Raw genomic sequence first — 22,195 nt, forward strand, 5'->3', positions numbered from 1 at the left:
CGCCACCAGCTGGTGTGGATTGTGAATTTTGATGTTCACTACTACTATTAAATGTACTCCTTCTACATCCTACCGGTTAAATCTCATCATAACATGTCCCACGGTTTCATACAGTCCAAAGCTGAATCTATAGGCTACCTGTAACTTTTGTTTTGCTAAGATGAATAGCCAAATCAATGTTACCTAGTCTATATTTTGTTGCCTATTTTGCTTAATGATCTGCTAATGCATTTCCTTTTATACCAAGAATAGGCTATGGGATGATAAATGAAACTCCTATTCTGTTATCAGAACTTCTCAGTGCATCTGTAGGCTACCCGTAGTAATTATCAATATGTTGTTGTATGTTCTGTGAAGTGATAGGCTTTACTATTGTTCTTTTTAAAAATGTAAAGAGTTTCACCATTTCCAGCTCTTGATTGTATAATTGCGGCCAGTGGTAGCACATTACCCTATATGAAGGATCCATTTTCTTGTAACTCTCATTTGACAACCTTGCCAGACCAATTTCATATTTATTGTAGGCCTACAATATGTTATTTAAAAGCAATAAAGGCTTTTGATCATGATCTGCAAAAATCATTAAGAATAATTTTCATTTTTGATTCAAAAATTAAATTGTAAGAATGTCACTGTGCATTGAGCCCCTGCGCAATTGTAACTGTAACAGATAAATAATAAAACTAACTAAACTAAAAGATGGATCGACAAATTGTCTAGATTTTTTAGGATTTGCACACACACAAACAGATCAATGCCGATTAAAAATGTGGAAAGTTGAAAGCTCAATTTAATTTATCGATTTGAAGTCATCACCTTTAAAATACAACCCATGAAATCTATTGAAAACTGAAGCTTAGCTTTTAAAAATGTTTAATGATGACATATGGTTGTGATAGGAGGAGAGCTAAAGACTGCTGAGGAGACACAATTTGTCCATTTACATGTTCCACCACCACAAGAATAGCTCATTCCAATCTGTCAGAGAAGACCTCTAATTATGTCAATAGCATTGCATTGATACCATTGATTTCTTTATATGTCCATGATTGATACATATAAGTTTGCAATGCCAATGTTTCTTACATGCAACGCTAACACTTTGGTCAGCTGTACTGCTGTTTGTGTGCAATGGGCCTACACATTGGACCAGTCTCTTAAAGATCCCAAGTACAACTTGCAAACAGAGGTTGAAAGTGTTTAATCTTGAATAGTAATATTTTCAATGAAGAATGCATACTTCCCTTGTTTCTAACCACCCCCAAAAAACACTGTTACCTTCAGGCGCCATTAAAACCTGCATCTGGACACCATGGAAAGAAAAGGTTTGCTCTGTTACTGTTTTCTGAATATAATATTAGGATACACTATCCAAACATATAGTTCAAATAAAGTGCTGCTGACCTACTGTCACTTGAAGTCATCACCCACACATTACATGTTATACAAATGTCATTCTAAAATGTACAGACATTACATTATTCACTGCACAAATCAACACACTATAAAGGTGAAATTCCAATCCTTTGAGCTTGTGAATTAGTAGTTTAACAAAATAAATCTATAGCCAAGGTGGAGGAACTAACTGTAGCCTATACTGGCAGCTCCACAATGACTGAACTGAAACCCCATTTACCGATACAGACCATGTGATGCAGTTGAAAGTTTAGTTAAAGGTGCACCGAGGAACTTTTAGTTTGTGTTCATTCTTGCACCCTCTTTGGACAAAAGCGGTAGTGTTTTTACTAAGACATCTGTAGTACCTATGACAATGGCATAAAGAAAAACTATATAATTTTTTTTTGCTGTTACATGTCATTCATGATCATCAGAGGAAAAATGACTGTTTCAGAAATATTTAAAAGTTCCTTGTTGTACCTTTAAGTAAAGAGTACACATTATAATAATAGTGTGCACACATTTTATCTTGTTTGCACACATGTAAGTGAGTTGACCTTGACCAATACTGTCACACACAAACATTCAGAGTTAAAATCAGGATTAGACAACCTCTTCAAAGTAATTCAATATAGTTTGAAACTCAATCACTTACTCACTCAGCCAGTGGCTTGCACTACTGTCAGTTTTTGCAGGAATGTTTTATAGACATGATGGAACACCAACAGCACACAGTTTGTATGAGAGAAGTAAGCATGGTGAACCAATTCCTCTCTCAAACCATAGTCAATCTTAGTTCAAGCTTTCAAAGCCCATTCAGATCTTTTAAAGATTCTACTATGAAAGGTTCAAGTGTCCGTGCCATCTCTCCACTGAGGGACAGGTACTGTATGTAAAGGCAGTGTTCTTTACTGCTGGAATAACACAAAGCATGACACACTGAACCAGACGGACACAGTAATCAGCAGGAGCACAGTTGGCAATAGAAGCGGAGAGCCTTCGTGACTTTTAGGTCTGACTATAAAAGTACAGAAACCTGTTAACTCGCCATATGTCTAAATTGAAGTCCCAGTGACCACAAAACTATGTGTCAGGTATCTAGAGATCATTTTAGAATTGAAGCCAAAAAGCACAGACTCTGAGACGTTGTAGAAGTAACTAAAAAAAAGACAGTAACAAGACAGCAAACCATTGACATGTGTTGCTGCAGCTTGTTTTAAACCCATTGATGACCTGGATGAGATGGATACTAAATGAAAAGACATACGTAAGGCTGTGTCCATCTCATCCACGCATCTTGCAATTTGTATGAAGACAAATTCCTCTTTCTTAGATGTCCCTTAATAATGCTTTAAATTTGCTCTCGTTTCTCCACTGTTTTACACAGGGGGGGAAAAAGCTATTTCAATATGGAACAAATCAAAGATGTGGGGCTGAGATGCAGCAGAGGTCTGGAACCAAGCTGGAAAAACAAACTATACCAACAACAGACACTGTAAACACGCAATACAAATCAATCAATCATTAAGTCAGCTGTACACAGGTTGTTCTTTCATTGGTTGTGCAAACTTATCATGAACAGTCTACCACGTTAGCATAATAGGAAAAACACATGCTTCAATCCGGTTACATACAGATTAGCCAAATATCTTTATAATTCATAAGTCTGACAGGTTTGTTACATTCAAAACTCAAGATGCACCGTTCTAGTCATCATGTTAGACACATCATATATTTCATAATGTTGCCGTAAGTGCTCCATCTTTGAGTGATACTATCTAGGGTTAATCGACATAATAAACCCTGTCTTTAAAGCTTCCCCAATAGAAATGATTAAATCCATAATCAGAGGACTATGTGTAATGTGAAAGGAATGATTTGTTTTGGTATCATGATTCAAAATAATTGGATCAGTATATAGACATTGTTGACATTGTGTACTCCCCAGCTCAACCCATCTTCAACCTAAATGGAGGTCTAAATGAGTAATTCATCTAAAAGAGCCATTTTTAAACAGCCGTGTGGGTATGCAGGGCCTTTCACTGCAATGAGTGTAATGAATAACAATAGAAAAATGCTTAACATGTTAACGGATTTACATTTGACATTTTTAGAAACAGATAAGAAAATGAGCAGATCCTCTGTATAACCGACACCCAGCAGCACAATGAAAAACCCTGCTAAACCAGACAGAAAGATACAGTGTGAGGAATGGACCAAACGCTTTACATGGTGCAGTACATCAGAAAAAAATGTAGACAAACAACAACCGTTTTTAGATGAGAAAGTGTTGAGGGTAGCACAGAGGCAGCACATCAGCCTATAGAGCCCAGATTACCAGGTGTGAGAGCTACTCCAGACACACACACACGCGCGCACACACACACACACACACACACACACACACACGCACACGCACACACACTCAGTCCATCTTCTCCTTGTGAACCAGTTTTGGGGCGTCGACAAAGTCTTGGCCGTTGAACAGGATGATAGTGGCTGTAATTGCACTAGCAGCCCCCCAGAACATGACATAGGCCAGGGCCTCCGTCCATGTGTCGCCTGCAAGACAAAATGTAGGGATTGATGCTGCTTTTAAAAAAGCACAGTAAGAACCTGACATAAGAAGCTATTCAGTTTTAAGTTCAGTCTGTCCATCTCACATACATCTGACGGAGAGGCACAGGCATTTCAATCATGCTATACACTTATAGCTGCCATGTTTTTTTAAAGTCTACTTTGACTTTGATATATGTTGTTTTAAAAGGGACCCTGACACAGTAACCCCAAAACAGAGAGGAAATGCTAATTGAACTACAGTACTCTCTGGGAGCTAATGGAAGTATGTGATGACAGGAGCCTCCATACAAGAGGTGCAGCCTAAACAATCAGGCCACAGGGGATGCAAAGGAAGATGAGTTCAAAGTGCTGGCTTGAACCAGCATGTGTAGAAATAATAACCTTACCAGCCATGAGGAGACAGACGATGCACATAGAAAATGCCACCAGCATTACGATGGGCAGCTGCAAAACAGAAAGAGGATTTCAAAGGGTTAGACTTGGAGCCACATTCACACTGCTGCTGGTGACAAGACAAACTAGTGGTCATGGACTCACTGTGAGGAACTTCCAGTCCTTCTGCACGCGGAGAGGAGTGGGTCCGTCCGTCTCATCTACAGCAAAGTTACCCAGGAACAGGTCGATGGAGTCCTGGAAATCATACACGGATTCACCTTTTAGAAAACTCACTATTTCAGACATATCTTTTTATTGATCTTATTAGTGATTGTTTATTACCTTTCACTTTGTGTTTGCTTCTTTTTAATATCTTGTCTTATTGTCTTTTTATAATGAATAAGAAGCCCTTTGTAACTTGTTTTTGAAAAGCGCTTTAATAATTAAAAGGTATTATTATGATTAGGGTTGCAAAATTCCGGGAATTTTTTAAATTGGAAACTTTCCATGGGAATTAACGGGAATTTATGGGAATTAACGGGAATTTTGGGAATGAACAGGAATAAATGGGAATTTACTCAATATAAAGCAACCCAAATGCACTAAGTTATTCTAACTATGTTATTTCAGTCCTGGCAAACGTTCTAGACAGTAAAAAGCAGATTTTTCAACTAAGTATTAAAACAACCAGATTTTATGCAAGTACACTTGGCAAATTGCACATAGCACACTGCTTACTGCAGGGGTACTGAGGCCACGTCCCCTACATGCACTGTGCATTCCTCCATCACATGGGGGGCATTTTACTTAATTTATTGAATGGTTGGGTTGAGACATAAGTAATATTTTACTCAACATTCATCTTTTTGTTTTCAGTGAAATTATTGATTGTTCATAAAATAATCAAAACTTGATAAAGTTCTACTTACAAATAAATCTGTTCAAATGTGATGTTTTTTTTTAAATTGTATTAGTTTGCATGAATGTCTGTCTGCCTATGACACAATATAATGTTTATATGTTTAGACTTATGTTTAGATATGAAAAAAATCATTTAAATGACAGCCATTTAGTTAATTCCTATTATTCCCAATTTTGAATATTCCCAAAATTCCAGAGCGAAAGTTCCTGTGGAAAGTTTACGGAAATTTACCGAAAACTTTCCACCCCTTTGCAACCCTAGTACCCAACCAACACACTCGTACATTTTTATATTTCACGCAGTTGTATTTTCTGTCAATAAGTTTCTCAAACAAATCTTGTGCAATTTTGATAATGTGAACTCTAAGGACAAATTAATTAACTACTATATGTAACGTAGTGTCACTACTGTCAAAATACTGAATGTCATTACTACCACATCACCAAGACATTATTCAACCCCACCAGTGACCCTGCCTCGCCTACTTTGTCTGAGTTACTGTCGGGTTGGGTTGCTTCTGTCACATGACATAATAACACAATGATGAATTCCAAGTGAACGGTGTGGAAAAACATTCATGGCTTAGTTGGGTATTATTACTACCTTTTTTGCTGAAACTAAACATAGCTTGGGGTTCTTATACTGACTAAAACTAACTGATACAAATATATGTTGTCACATCAGTAAAATCTAACATTGAGCTCAAACATTTGACAACAAAAATCCAATAGATAAATGGCAGTGAAAATGTAAATGTTTAATTCAAGATTTTAAAATCAGATTTGAAATTATAAATGAAAGTGGACTGTGGCACTCAATGGAACATCTATCATAAACACGTATTAACCAATCTGGAATTCATAGCAAGTTTAAAAGCTGTTTGGAATGCTATTAGTGTGCAGCCATTTTGTTATTATTTGAATTAGAGATTGTTATTTTGAATGTACTGATCAAAGGGAAATAGAATGTGTCATCAAAGTTACATCAAAGGAATATTTCCATTGCATGTGTACTATGACATCATCAATAAATTCTATGAGTAAAACCAGCTCTACAGCCAGTCAGATGATTTCAAACCTTTCAACAGGTGACACCACTTACAGAAAGCAGAATCTTAAAAAGATAACAAAGGAAGACCACTGATTAAGACAACTGTTCAGTCCATTCATCAGAGACCAACTACAATTGTTAACAGCAGCATCACTTTGAAACTTAAACAGCCAAAGAAAATGCAGCCAGAAAAACACTCAAGAGGATATGACAGGACCTACAGACAGCAAGGCACGGGTAGACCTCAGCAGAAAAACTTCAGGGAGTGCGATACACCTCGTGAAGAAGTTAGGAAGCTTAATGACCTGTTGGATAAAACAAAAGAAGAGTTGGAACGGCAGAAAAGCCTAAAAGAAGTTTTTATTAACAGAGAAAAAGAAGCAAACAGAAAGCTAGAGAGGCTGCAGAAGTACAGTGCTGCAGAAACTCTCAGCGCTGCCAAGATCGCTAATCAGGTGAGCGATACAACTAAAAGAAAGAAAAAGAAACTCCTGCAAATTGACTATGAGGAGCTTAAAGTGGCACATATCACCAGCCAAGAAAAGCATACAGCTGAGCTCCAGGGTGAGAAGGAGAAGAACACACTTCTCAAAGAAGAACTGGATAGACTCAGAGTTTCCCATCATGAGGTCAGCCAAAGGTGTGAAACTGATGTCCTCACTGCCAGACAGGAGGCTGACAACCTTAAGCGTGAACATACATACAAGGTTATTGAGTACTGGCATGTGATCCACACCTTTCTAGCTCAACAGGAAGCCCTTCGCCAAACGATGGCCAGGGAAATCAATATCCTGCAGCACAACGCCTTTGAGAGGGAGAGGGTTTTCAGGAGAGAGATGGAAGAGTTGAAAGCTCAGCTCAACAGCCAGATCTCGCTCAACCTTGAGCTTTGCAATGAGCTAAAGGCTGAGAGAGAAGAGTACCAGCCATCCAGACGAAACATTGGCACGATTCAGCAGAAGCAAGATGATGAGTCATCCAAGCAGGAAGAGCTTCCCCCTCATGGATCAGCCACGGAACTCCTGGAGGAGGCCAAAGTCTGTGAAGATAAGCCATGTCGACACACTGAGTCCCTCCCCAATGAACCAATCCTGGACATTCTGAAGGAGGCCATAGTATCTGAGGAGAAGCCGTCCAGGCAGTCCCTCCCCCTTGAACAAGCCCTAGATTTTCAGGAAGAGGCCGAAGTAGCTGAAGAGAAGCAGGAGGACTCCCTCCCCAAAGAACCAACCTTGGATGGTCTGGATGAGGCCGGAGTATCTGAGGAGGATCCAAGCAGGCAGGAAGAGTCCCTCCCTAACGGACCAGTGCTGGAACTTCTGAAGGAGGCAGAAGTATCCCAGGATAAGCCGTGCAAAGAGGAAAACTCCCTCCCCAAAGAACCAGCCTTGCACATTCTGAAGGAGGATAAAGTATCCGAGGGGAAGCCGTGCAGGCAGTCCCTCGCCATTGAACAAGCTCTGGATACTCTGCTAGAGGCAATCACATCTGAGGACAAGCCGTGCAGGCAGTCCCTCCCCAATGAGAAAGCCCTAGAGTTTCAGGAAGAGGCCGAAGTAGCTGTAGAGAAGCAGGAGGACTCCCTCCCCAAAGAACCAACCTTGGATGGTCTGGATGAAGCCAGAGTATCTGAGGAGGATCCAAGCAGGCAGAAAGAGTCCCTCCCTAACGGACCAGTGCTGGAACTTTTGAAGGAGGCAGATGTATCCCAGTACAAGCCGTGCAAAGATGAAAACTCCCTCCCCAAAGAACCAACCTTGGATGGTCTGGATGAGGCCGGAGTATTTGAGGAGGATCCAAGCAGGCAGGAAGAGTCCCTCCCTAACGGACCAGTGCTGGAACTTCTGAAGGAGGCAGAAGTATCCCAGGATAAGCCGTGCAAAGAGGAAGAGTCCCTCCCCAAAGAACCAGCCTTGCACATTCTGAAGGAGGATAAAGTATCCGAGGAGAAGCCGTGCAGGCAGTCCCTCGCCATTGAACAAGCTCTGGATACTCTGCTAGAGGCAATCACATCTGAGGACAAGCCGTGCAGACAGTCCCTCCCCAATGAGAAAGCCCTAGATTTTCAGGAAGAGGTTGAAGTAGCTGTAGAGAAGCAGGAGGACTCCCTCCCCAAAGAACCAACCTTGGATGGTCTGGATGAGGCCGGAGTATCCGAGGAGGATCCAAGCAGGCAGGAAGAGTCCCTCCCTAACGGACCAGTGCTGGAACTTTTGAAGGAGGCAGAAGTATCCCAGTACAAGCCGTGCAAAGATGAAGAGTCCCTCCCTAAAGAACCAGCCTTGCACATTTTGGAAGAAGCTAAGGTATCCGAGGAGAAGCCGTGCAGGCAGTCCCTTCCCCTTGAACAAGCCCTAGATTTTCAGGAAGAGGCCGAAGTAGCTGAAGAGAAGCAGGAGGACTCCCTCCCCAAAGAACCAACCTTGGATGGTCTGGATGAGGCCGGAGTATTTGAGGAGGATCCAAGGAGGCAGGAAGAGTCCCTCCGTAATGGACCAGGCCTGGAACTTCTGAAGGAGGCAGAAGTATCCCAGCACAAAGAGGAAGAGTCCCTCCCCAAAGAACCAGCCTTGCACATTCTGGAGGAGGCTAAAGTATCCGAGGAGAAGCCGTGCAGGCAGTCCCTCCCCAATGAGAAAGCCCTAGATTTTCAGGAAGAGGCCGAAGTAACTGTAGAGAAGCAGGAGGACTCCCTCCCCAAAGAACAGACCTTGGATGGTCTGGATGATGCCAGAGTATCTGAGGAGGATCCAAGCAGGCAGAAAGAGTCCCTCCCTAACGGACCACGGCTTAAACTTCTAAAGGAGGCAGAAGTATCCCAGGACACGCCCTGCAAAGAGGAAGAGTCCCTCCACAAAGAACCAGTTTGGGATATTCTGAAGGAAGATAAAGTATCTGAGGAGAAGCCGTGCAGGCAGTCCCTCGCCATTGAACAAGACCTAGCTATTCTAGAGGAAATCACAAACAAACCACACACTGAACTTCTTCAGGCAGAAGTCTATGATAGTAAGCTCCCAACAACAGAGAAAACAAAGAGAACTTCAATCTGGAAGAGAGTACGCCACTTTCTGGGGTTGAGGAAACCTCAGAAGTGGAAAGAGTAGAAGATGTCAACATTCAACAAAGGCACCTGAGCTGACTTTCCCTCCAGCACCCAATAATCTGCCAATGGATTAAAAAGAATAAACAACAAAACATGCAATAAAATTTTAATTCCTGAATATACGGTTGTTTTCTGTAGTAATTGAAAAGTTACGTTTTGTTTTCCAATAAAATCTTTTATGGTTATGGGTAGCACACACTATGAATATTGAGCCTATTTAGAATATGTTTTGGCTAGGACAACTGATCAGGGCCAATGACCTGTGTTATGAACTGTGTTTACTGTTTAAAGCTGGGGTATGTGATTTCTGATTGGTCAAAATTAACATGAGCTGTACACTTTGACAAATCAGAGCGAGGCTCAGATTCTCTGTCCTTATTGGCTGTTGGGACTGTCCAATCGCTTTGGCACGACTTTGTTGGTGTAGAGCGTGTCAGGGAGGGACCATAGGGGAGGGACCAAAGAGAAAAAGTGGAGCGGTTGAGGTATTTGGATTCGAATCTCTATCCCAACTGCCATTTTCTCCCCAAATCCTCCCCCCCAGCTTTAAGTGATTGCTGTATAAATATAGAGTGATTTAACATGTTTATTAACAAAACATATCACTTACTTCTCCTTTGATGGTCATTAAGCAAATGTTCAATTACCCCAATTTGCAGCCTCTCAAATGTGAGGTTTTGCTACTTTTGTCTTTTTCTATATCATTATAAAACTAGAAAAATCCCGCAGAGATTTTGAATGTACGGACCACCCGGCGCCCACTGCCAGCCCCGCATCAGCGGCGCCCCACCCGTCTGCCCGGCTCAAACGCTTCTACGAACCGCCGCTGCGCGCTTTCCTAACTCGAGTCCCAAGTTGTGGCCAATTGAAGGTTGCAATCGTGGCAAATCTGTTTTAATTGTATTAGTTTGCATGAATGTCTGTCTGCCTATGACAAAATATAGTGTTTATATGTTTAGATATGAAAAAAAATCATTTAAATGACAGCCATCTAGTTAATTCCTATAATTCCCAATTTTGAATATTCCCAAAATTCCCGAGCAAAAGTTCCAGAAACTTTCCACCCCTTTGCAACCCTAATTATGATTATTATTATGCAGACTTATTTCACATTGTTACTGACATGGTATAACACCAAAGGGTTAAAGAGGTTGAAACTTACTGTACATGGCTTAGAGCCGGATTTTAGAGAACATATATCTTGCTATAGTGATTCTGCGATAGAGAGGGATGTGATATTATTAAAAAATAATGTGCACTTACTAACCAATTTAATTTATTTCTATATTACCGTACTGTCTTTGCTGCCAAATTGAAGGTGTTAAGCTTAGTGTACTGCTCAAATTCTCACAGCAGGCTGAATGGAGCATTCAAATTGGACTTTTCTGGCACAAAAAAAAATCTTTAACAATGATGCATCTAGAAGAAATCCTATAACCTATAATGTCATACCTGTCTGAATCCATCAGAGAAGTTGTTTTTGTAGTAGCGGATCATAGAGTTCCAGCCGTCCATCAACAGCCCCAGCCTGGTCCTCTTCCCCGTCCTGATGGAAACACATGCTTTGATTAAACTACATCCAGGAACAACAGCACTACCACCTTAACACACAGTATTACTGGATGGATGTTAGTGTACTGTACCTGGTGAAGTCCGTTTTCAAGGCCCCAGTCCCTGCATACTGTACAGCACATGCATTGGCATTGTCAGCCCATGCTGGTTAGAGATCACACACACAGAGAAACAGTGAGGGCACACTCAAGAGGCTACACTTTGTATTATTAACAGTAACAACACACACACACACACACACACACACACACACACACACACACATGCTAACAAACTGACGATCATGCACAAGACATTTACCGTTTTTGTAGATCTTTTCAAACTCAGCCTGCTCTTCAACCTGCTGACCCACATTCAGAACACCCATCCTCTGTGGAGACACAGAAGGCACAATGCATGTCACCTTCAATCATCAGGCCTTTTTCTCATATATGAGCAGAATAGAACATTTCCATTACGGTTTTGTTATATTTCCAAAAAGAAAGAAAAAATTGCAGCAGAAGGATTTAAGCTTTAAGTCAAACTTGTAAATTTCATGTTTGATGATCAATATTCATGACAACTGAGCATACTTCATTCAGACTCAATTAGCTATGACTGAAAGCTCTGGTAAGACATAGTACACAGAGCTTTACTGGTATTGTTTACTCAAAACATTTCTTGAGTACCTTTACTGTGTGACACAGAGAAACATATCAAACCGGCAGTGTAAAATCTACCCTCTTGGAATTCCAACTTAATGCAGAAATACAGTCAAGTGCGAAAGTTTGTGAACCCCTTGAACATTTTGGAATTGTATTTATTTTTACCATTAATAATTCATTTTTATCAATACCAGTATTTTTTATATGAAATAGCAGGTGTTTGTTTATCAATTCAACATTTTTCTTTCCCAGAAATAAATTGTTAAAACAGATAAAACAAATTATTTGACAAATGTTGTATGATCAAAAGTTTGTGAACCCTAAGCTGCATTGCTTAAATCGAGCAAGTAAACACAATCAGATGGGCCAAATTGAGTCATGAAATGGACCAATGTAGTGAGAGATCTTTAGGGAAGAAATTGGGTGGCACTAGATACAACAGAGATCAAACCAGGTCAGTTTAGGCTCACCAAAGTGAACCCATACAGGTCAGACATGCTAAAAGGGAAACCAATCTCTGAGGATCTCAGGAATAGAGTTGTGATGCTGCACATTTGTCTGGGGACAGCTATACATTATTTTAAAAAAAGTTTGAGCTCCATCGGTCCACCGTGAGGCAAATCATCTACAAATGGAGAGCTTTAAGAGTGCCTGAACATCTGCCTAGAAGTGGACTTCCTTCAAAAATATCCACAAGTGTCACAAGAAAAGTGATTTTTCAGTAAAAAGCCAACCCAAACATTACATCTAGTGATTTGCAGACCTCTCTTGCAGCATCTGGGACAGATGTGCATGGTTCCACAATAAGAAGAAAACTCAGTCAACATGGCTTTCATGGGATGGTTGCTGAAGAAGCCTCTGCTCTCAAAAAAGAACAAAACTGCTTGTCACAACTTTGCCAGAGAGCACCTGGAGATACCTGAAGTCTTATTCTGTGGACAGATTAGTCCAAAATTGAACTGTTTGGTCATAACCAAAACCGCCATGTTTGGGCAAAAACGCAATTCTGCCTACCACCTACAGAACCTTCTCCCAAGTGAATAATGGTGGTTTCAAATTGTCTGCAAATCTCCAGATGTAATGTTTGGGTTGGCTTTTACCTGAAAAATCACTTTTCTTGTGGCGCTTGAGGATATTTTTGAAGGAAGTCCACTTCTAGGCAGATGTTAAGTCACTCTTAAAGCTCTCCATTTGTAGATGATTTGCCTCACGGTGGACCGATTGAGCTCAATTTTTTTTTTATGAATTTATAACTGTCCCCAGACAAATGTGCAACATCTAAACTCTATTCCTGAGATCCTCTGAGATTTGTTTCCCTTTTAGCATGTCTGACCTGTATGGGTTCACTTTGGTGAGCCTAAACTGACCTGGTTTTATCTCTGTTTTATCTAGTGCCACCCAATTTCTTTCCTAAAGATCTCTCATTACATTGGTCTATTTCATCAACCAATTTGGCCCACCTGATTGTGTTTACCTGCTCCATTTAAGCAATGCAGCTTAGGGTTCACAAACTTTTGCACATACAACATTCGTCAAATAATTAGTTTTATCTGTTTTAACAATTGATTTCTGGAAAAGAAAAATGTTGAATTGATAAACAAACATCTGTTATTTCATATAAAAAATACTGGTATTGATAAAAATGAATTAATAATGGTTAAAATAAATAAAATTCCAAAAGGCTCAAGGGGTTCACAAACTTTCGCACTTGACTGTATATTAACCAGCATGCACGCTGAATGTTGGGACACATTAGAGCAAATCTCAAGTACAATGGCAGCACTTCAGGGGGTTATACTGACCCATGAAGCCTACATTCATTGGGAAAGCATTGCATGATTACTGTGCTTATATAAGAGGCTGAGCACTGGTACCTGAAGCTGAGACTGTAGTGAGCGGCGGGCCACCATGCTTTGGATGACGTTGGTCCGGTCCAGACAGTCCATGCAGTTACTGCGGAACACTCCTCTCTGCTGGGCCATGGACTTCTCCTCAGAGTTCACCATGAAGTAACTACAGACACACAGACAGACAGACACACACACAGGGCTCACAATGAGGCATGGGCTGATAACCGCATTCAATGGTATACCGCACAGAAATGTGTAGAAAGTGAGCATGTGTCTAAAAACCTTGTTGAGCCGCTCAATTAAAATGAGTGCTTTCATTTCAATTTTGTTCAGAACTTCAGAATAATTCAATTATTTACTGTATTATGTTATGATACAAGTTTATTCATGTTTAGAATATTCTATATCTATTTAAAAAAGTTTAACCAGACATTTCAAAATAACACCTTTGAGAGCTGTAATCGTAATACTGTGATACCATGGTATTTTTGTTGGAGGTCATAATACAGTCAGAATATCATAGCGGCCCATGCCTAGTCACAATGCTCCTCCTTCACACTTGACTATTAGATATGAGCCCAGGAGAGCAGCAGGTCAACTCACCCATAGTCATCCTGTGTCTCGGCCACAGCATCCACTAAGATCTGCAGGCGCTCCCACCTCATGTGACTGCACTCTTTGTGGAAGTCAAAGGGGATGTAGCTGTGGACAGATCAGGGGAAAAGCTTTATTATCAAGTGTTTCTCTACAACACTGTGTTACGCTCCATAGTGTTTTGTGCCCCCAACAGAGCATTTTAGGGCACGCTGCCTGGAAGGCCCCATCCCCTACCCTAACCTTAACCAGCGCTGACTTGAAGGCTCCTTTGGGGGCACAAAACACAAGAGGCTTAGCATCAGTGGTGGCAAGTGGCAGAAAGGGCTAAATGGACAATGTCTACCAAACAGTGGACAGTAATGTAAAACAATACCACTGTGTTTTAGTAACAAGAGCACATTTTAATTTGTGACTTCACACCTCAAAATGTGATTACTGACCTGCTACATGTCTTCACACAGGTTTAAAGTAACTAGGCTCCTACACCATTAGTGACTGTGTTCTCAAGGGAGTACACACATAAGGATTGGAGAAGGCATTGAGTGACACTTACTTTAGCATACCGTTGTTCATGCCAGACACCATCTTGGCAAAGGCCTGTTCTAGTGGCTTCTCTGAGCCCTTCTGATTCACCTGCAAAAAAACAAGAGAGACAAATATGGGTCTCAGTCAAAAATCTAATATTTCATCAAAACAATGAATGAATAGAATGAGAAAGGGCTTCTCACCAAGTTGAGAATGGTTTGCTTCCCATAGATGAGTAGCTGGGAGTCAAAATGCCTCTGGAATCCATCCATCTATACAAAGATTTATAGTGGTTATTTCAGACCTATCACCGTTTAAAAAGCACACAGAAAAAGGGGAAAATGTCTGCCCTTACGTGATTGAATGTTTTGCTGATGATAGGTTTGGGTTTGTATTTGAGGTTGGGCCTCTGACTCCAGTAGAAGGGCATGGAGCCTCGTGTCTGGGGGGGGGGGGGTGAAGAAAGCTTTGTCAGAAATCCTTCACTTCATCAAACATACTGTATAAGTTTTAAACATCTGAACTAGAAGCTACAGAGAAATAAGTGGGAAAAAGCAAAGTACAAATGAGAGACAACTCAATTAGGTTTAACACAGCATTGAGCTGCCCTGGTTACATGCCTGTACAAATGAAGCCTTGGCTCCCTCATACAACACGATCTGCTCGGTCTCCACAAAGTTGGCAGCGTGGCCTTCAGAGTCGATGCCTGTGGAGAGAGATTTGGTTTTGTGAACACAGATTCCTCAATCATTTTAAATTAGTTTGAAACTATGTTAGAGTAATTAAGTTAAATAGGCTTTATAGAAAATAACTATATTGTTAGTCACATCATTTTCATTGCAGCCATTCCACATCGCTGTCTAAATGTTAAATGTCTAATCTTGAATCTTGATGTATTTTCTTTGTTTTTAATATCTCTTAAATGCAATTTCTAATGTGTAATCTTGATGTATTTGAATGGCCTTGTGTCTGAATTGTGCTATATAAATAAACATGCCTTGCCTTGCCTTACAGATTAAGTTTGAGTGTTACGCTTCAGTTTTTTTTCTCTTTACCTCTGACATAATATCTGACGCCGGCTCGGAAGCAGCTCCTCCTGGATATGAGGATCCACTCAAAGATCTTCCCATTGATACGACATGGCTTCATAACAATGACTGGACAGGCACGGGTTAAGGGAAAGGCTTTACTTCTTTTTTTTTTCTCTACAGTGAATCTAAATGCCCATGATAACATTACAACATGTTCTACACATTAAACATTGAGTGAAAAAGGATACATCCATGGACAACCGGAAGAGCAAACCTATGGAGCTATGGAGAAATGGTGACAGTTAGTCTAATGAAATCAAATGGAGTACAAAATAAATAGACATTCACCAACACAAATAGGCTTGGAGAGTCAGATGGTGTTACCTCTGGCTGTGCGGCCAGTTCTCTGAGCAGGTTCCCGTTCCAGACAAACCTCTGATCTGCCTGAAAAGCACAAGAAACATGAGAGTGAGACATCAACACATTATCATAAATCTGCTTATAGCAACACTGTAGAATAATCATGTTTTCTAAGCCAATAGCTAATGGTTAAGTAACTAGGATTGCGAAAAATACCTGTTATACACAAATCATTTATACAAAGGATTACTAAAATATGTGAATAATCTGTACATTCACTTAGGCAATTGAATGCCTTTACATAAAAGTATAACATTGAAACTACTTACATAATGAAAATGTACAAATAATTTGTTAACTTAGGAGAACTACAGAAATCTAGAAGGGTGTTTTCAAAAGGTTTAGAAACAGCTCATAGATGCTCCTAGCTCCAACCATTCTAAATAAACTACAGTGTGCGCTGTGCGGTATTTCCCCTATGTTCATTCAGAGGCAGCGCTCCTCCAATGCTAAAAATCCTCCCTCTCTTCATTCCTCACAGGAAATCTAAGTTTCTATCAGGGCAGTGATCAACATAACGTAGCATGTATGAGGGTGGGTGGGTGAGCGAGAGAGCATGCACACACGCAGGCAGACACACACACACACACACACACGAGTTTGAAAGGAAAGATTCTTCTATATTTTGCCATTTCATTTTTTGATATTAGTTTCTACATGAACACAGTTGCATGCTAGTGGACAACAGCATTGCTGATGAATATATGTTCTAGAGGAAACACCGATGAAAGAGAATTTCAGCCAGTGCAACAGTGTGGTTTATGAATATGTTTTTTTTTTTTTTTTAAACAATAGAACTTTATGGCAGAGGAAAATAAGATAAATCAGAGTTTGGACACACACTTGCACCCTTGTCTTTTTGTTTTAACCCTGATAACCTTTTGGAGTTGTTGAACCCTAAGTGGCTCCGTCAGGATTCTTTTCCATGAATAAGCTGCAGTTGCATTATCTCACCCTCTCCAGCAGACTCATCTCCTGGAAGTCGGGGCTGGTGTTGGCCAGCCTCTGCAGAGTGTGTGTCAGGTCATAGTCCGTGCAGAAGTAGAAGCCGTCTGTAGTCAGCACATTGTTGATCATGGACAGGAAGGTCTTGTTCTCCTGGGTCTAGGAAAGAGGAATGAAAAAACAGACTTTGACTTTTCCGGAAAAAAATCTAATGAAAACACTTATTCACAATCACTTTCCATTTGTTAACCACACTCCTGTTGAATTTTGGTGGATTTGATTGACTCGAAATGTCTCACATAAGTCCAGCAGCAGGTGCCCTACAAAAAAGCTTTTTACCCAATTTGCTTAAACTGATATACAGTCACGTGACATCTACTGTATGGATTTGTAACGTATCCTCACCACATTTGGTAAGCAGCCAAAGGGGACTGACCTACACATGTGTATACACTTTCAGAGCGATCACTGAAGGAACATGGCCGCCACCATCGACTAAAACATCAAACAAAAGTGCAGGGCTTAGCTACCAATTTGCCACGACTGTTTGTCTAACTGTCCAATCATCACCAAACCTGCTACTCATCTTCAGCACGTGTATCGCAGTAGATCGCAGAAGCATTTTGAGAAAGGCTGAAAGGGGGCGCCCTAAATTCGGGGCTAGCGCACATTCAAAGTTTTTGCGAAATGTTCTAGTTTCCCCATTGTCATTTCTACACTGCATACAGTGTTTCACCACATAGTTGTCAGCGAACCTGATTATTTAATTAGCATAACCACCCAACACAAGCAGTTACACATGAATAATGCACTGCCTGCTTGACTGAAATGAGATAGCAGTGTGATTCCAGGCCGCAAAGAATGAGTGATCCTGAAACATGAGAGAGAGCTCTCCTCCCTGTCTGTCTGCCTGCCTGCCGTGATAGTCTTGTGTTTCATATTCGAGAGAAGCGGCTCAGAATATGACGTGAATGCTGCCGTCAGCCTCGCTGTCAAATCAGCCGTTCTAATGTTTACCCCGGGAAAGAGGGAGACAGACTCTCATGGAGTGAGAATTGCTTTCTGAAAAAAAAGGATCTCTTACAGTATGTGTTCTACAGTGAAAAGAGTAATTTAAAGTCAAATATATATCAATAAGATTATAGTTTAACAATTAACATATGATGAATTGGAGGTTACAAGCCCAGCATGTAGATAAATCAATACATTGATTTAATGTAGCACATAAATCTGATCAATATATATCCACTTATTATCTTCTTCCTAAATCAAAAGAAGATGATGTCTTTTTCATTAAGAGTTGATTTCATTTGAGGTTATTCAATATATTTGATCAAAGTGATAACAGTGTTCTTGCTGACCTGGATCTCTGAGAGATGCAGCACCGTCTTCTTATAAGAGATGATGTCAAAGTCCACAGCCTTCCACACGGCGTGGCCCATCAGACTGCCCACGTTCCTCTTCCTGGTGATTACCATCAGGTACATGCCTGTGTGAAGGAGGACACAGCTCTGTTAGTGGACAGAGACATACTGAACACAGCTAAACCAGAGGTGCTAGGATGGCATATAAAGGAGTAAAGAGGGGTTGACCAGTAACCATGAGGTCGCTGGTTGAATCCCCGGCACCGGACACGAGGGTGTAAATAGTAAAACTAGTGGTGTCTGCTGTTACATCTACGGTGCCCACCATCTCAACCATTGTGTCCTTGAGCAAGACACTTAACCCCAAACTGCTCCAGGGGCAATGTACTATGGCTGACCCTGCGCTCTGACCCCCTCCGAAGTGTGGTTACTTGAGAGGGGATATGCGAAAAAGACTTATTTGAATGTAGCCATTGACTAATAAAGTAACTTAACAGAGACATGCTGAACACAGCTGTGGATCAACAGTGCACCTACCTGCTACGAGGCGAACCGTTCCCATGATGCCACAGATTGGCCTGGTGACCGCTGAGGGAGGAACATCTTTTTTACCTGTGAACGCAGCACAATGGGTCAAAGTTAGATGCTTTACAGAATGAGTTAGTTAAGTTTCTATTTCATCTGGATTTCCAGATACACAGTATCCCCCTATGCTTTTTACTTAACTTGATTATATGTGATTTTATACTTTAAACGGTTTGAAAATGAATTAGTTAAAAATCTAACGTTAAGCTTCATGTCAACAAAAGTGCATAATATGGTCTGCTTAAACATCAAATGACTACTGAAGAATTATGATGCACAAAGACAGTATAAGTAAACAGCATAGTCTGTATAATTACAGGCTGTTGTAGAGACATGTGTGGACATCTCCTAAAAGCACAGCAGAAAAGCTTAGTTCTATTGTGTAGTAGATAATGGCATTTCTCATGTATTCTTTGAGGAGTCCAATTCTATTTATCTGGTGAACATTAACAGTACACTTCATGACAGGCTCTGAATACCCCATCAATATGGTTCTCATATTCCTGGAGCAATAAAGACACTCTATGTTGAAAATCTTCTGATATTCTGACAAACTCTTTCAAATTGTGTTAACCTTCTTTTGTATGGTCTTCTTAGCCATAGCTTAACAGTTATAGGTTTTGAGGGAGTGTCCTCTACCTGTGAGGGTCATCTCATTGGAGACCCTATCGATGACCAGCACAGCATCAGCCCCCTCATCGCAGGCCTCAATGAAGAACTTCTCTGGGGTTGTGTGCCTGTAGGAGACAAAACAAGGGACAGGCTTTTTAACCAGGGGGAAATGCACACCTCCCATGTCTTACTGATAAGGAGTTGGAATGCTCACTGTTCTCGCAAAAGTCAACTTCTAGTGTGGCAGCAGCAAAGAGAGTGTTGATGCTTTGCGATATGCAGTTTGTCAACCACACACTGTTAAGTTAGTTCTAGTCAATGACACTCAACCCTTTCTGCATATGTTTGACCTATACAATGCCTTTCTCTTTCTCGTCATCATTTTAAGCATTTGATAAAAAATTAAGAAACAGGAATGCTGCACAATTCACATTTGAAACAGCATGCAGTTATCAATGTTGTAGGAAAAGTTTACATTCCCTGTCAAATGAATGAGGCCCCCCCCTACCCCCCTATTGCTGTACAGAAACACAACAAGTGTGTGGCGTAGACAAATTAGATCACTTGTCTTGTTTGGACAGCCAGTTAGCCGATCCCCTGTCAAACACACAGGTTGTTGCCACTTACACATGTAAGACAAGTGATCGGGCTGCTTGATTGTATGTTCACTGTGAATGAAGAAAAACTGGCTGATGATTTGTCACACAATGCATCATATGTGGCTGTACAAGCTGAGCAGTGTGTGTGACATGTGTACGCCTACGCCAGTTCTCCGGTATGTCCCTGAAGGGGTCTGCTGTTTCTCTGCCCTTCATACATGTGGATATCCTTTGCAGCATGTGACATAATGCTACAGCAGCACTTTGGAACCTTTCCCCACAAGTTTACACCATAGTCAAGCAGCTCTAGATAGCTTATATACTTATAAAAAGCATGTTAAACCCTGTGAAAACAGTCAGAAAAAAGTTTTGGAGGCAGTGTGAGCGTGATAGGGTGCACCGATTGCAATTTTATAGACAGGGAAAAGTCAAAACAATTAACATGTACTGGAATAAGTAACTTAAATCCATCATGGCAGCTGTCAGCTTTCCTCAGACAGCGAGCTACTTGATTCAATATGTTGAATGGCAACCATAGCAACAGCTTGAGTAACACACAGCTTTTTTAATCCCCCTACACAGTAGAAAAATGTGAGCTGGTGTTTAGCTGCAGTGACGTCTGGGGCTCAGAGTGTTGGAGTGAAACAACCACCTACTCAACCCCCTTCACTGGGGCCTTCAAAAATCTAGACCACACAACATTCCTCATGTTTTCTGGAAATGTTATCCACACACACACACACACACACACACACACACACACACACACACACACACACACACACACACACACACACACACACACACACACACACACACACACACACACACACACACACACACATGTATCAATGCTTTCCAATAATTTCTCTGTAAAGGCAAGGATATCAGATGGAGAAATACAAAGACCCTCTATTTAAACTAATATTGGAGCTTTGAAAATGGCCTTACAAACTCCCTTGTGTCATTTATGTAACTTTGACACATGCAAAAAGTGGTGGTAGCCCTTTCAATTCACAGTTTAAACGCCCAGAGTGGCTTAGGAGTTAAGACTCTGTACCAACTCACAGCTCTTCACAGTACAGACAGACTGGTAGGACTGGCTCCCTCACACCTGTTTGAACAAAGGGTGTGGCTGTAAAAATGTAGGTACGAAGAGTTCTGTCAATTTAAATAAAAAAGTTATGGACGCCAATGGCTTAATTTGAATGTCAAGTGTTTCGGTTTGCAGCCAGCTGAATAGGGTTCGTTAGTCATGAGAGAGAATAAACAACCTGCGTATCAATAAAGTGTGTGTGTGTGTTTGTGTCATGAGACGACTGGTGGTACCCTGCACTGCTATCCCTGAATGGAACTGAATGACAGCAGATTGACTACAAAGCTGCTCGCTAGGCTAACTAACTTCCTACAACATGCCTAGTCACACTAAACGACATAACCTTCCTCACGAAGGCGTCTTTTGTAGCCAAGTCCACATAACGATAACAACATATATTTTACATAATGAATTAGTGTGGAGTGACACCTGACTATTTCCTGCTCTACCTAGCCGAGCCTGTCACTGAAGTTCAGCCGCAGTGTCATGCAACCTAACCTAACGCCACACCGCTGTTTGACATCACGGGCTTCGCCTCGTGTCTGTCTTTATAAGAATGGGAAATAACAATACGGGTTTTAAAAAACGGCTTAACTGTGTGTTTATGTAGCCTACTTACAAATTGTATCGCTCGTAGGCAGTCGCCATCTTCGCTCCGTCTGCCTGACCTCAGTGACGACAACAGCAGTGAGAGTGGGTTCTGTGTGGTTGCCAGATACGGGCTGTCGAAACTGCAGAAGGCGTTGTTCAGCGTTCCCTCCCAACCCAAGAGAACCTGGCACCCATGAAAAGCTCTACGAGGTAATGTATGTGAATCATCTATGTCCATAATGAGACAATAGTGGTTATAATGTATTAAAGGCATTCCTCAAGGTTTCCTCACTTGAAATATAAATGTAATTCTCAGCATTTGTTGTACTTTTACTT

The 22,195-nt window shown here is 41.0% G+C and overlaps 1 protein-coding gene across 1 annotated transcript; it reads right to left on the reverse strand.

The window, feature by feature from the left end:
- Positions 1-1,071: 1,071 nt before the first annotated feature.
- Positions 1,072-21,982, reverse strand: sacm1la (SAC1 like phosphatidylinositide phosphatase a). The gene is made up of 20 exons (XM_080045724.1): positions 21,888-21,982; positions 19,601-19,698; positions 18,914-18,988; positions 18,374-18,501; positions 17,022-17,171; positions 16,032-16,091; positions 15,896-15,929; positions 15,672-15,773; positions 15,237-15,322; positions 14,972-15,058; positions 14,820-14,888; positions 14,645-14,724; positions 14,098-14,196; positions 13,519-13,657; positions 11,301-11,370; positions 11,072-11,144; positions 10,881-10,974; positions 4,516-4,608; positions 4,365-4,422; positions 1,072-3,960 (listed from the first exon to the last, which is right to left on the reverse strand). Exons 1-20 carry the CDS (start codon positions 21,914-21,916, stop codon positions 3,824-3,826), a joined length of 1,761 nt encoding a protein of 586 aa, XP_079901850.1. The 5' UTR covers positions 21,917-21,982; the 3' UTR covers positions 1,072-3,823.
- Positions 21,983-22,195: the final 213 nt, after the last annotated feature.

Source organism: Ammodytes marinus (assembly GCF_949987685.1).
Source record: "Ammodytes marinus genome assembly, chromosome: 17".
NCBI classification, from domain to species: domain Eukaryota; kingdom Metazoa; phylum Chordata; class Actinopteri; order Uranoscopiformes; family Ammodytidae; genus Ammodytes; species Ammodytes marinus.

Excerpts from the sequence above, each read along its gene's own strand:
- sacm1la (XM_080045724.1), bottom strand. The coding sequence starts at position 21,916 with ATGGCGACTGCCTACGAGCGATACAATTT. Across the intron at positions 19,699-21,887 it reads GCCTACGAGCGATACAATTT|GCACACAACCCCAGAGAAGT; the intron begins GTAAGTAGGCTA and ends TGTCTCCTACAG. Across the intron at positions 3,961-4,364 it reads CGTCTGTCTCCTCATGGCTG|GCGACACATGGACGGAGGCC; the intron begins GTAAGGTTATTA and ends TTTGTCTTGCAG.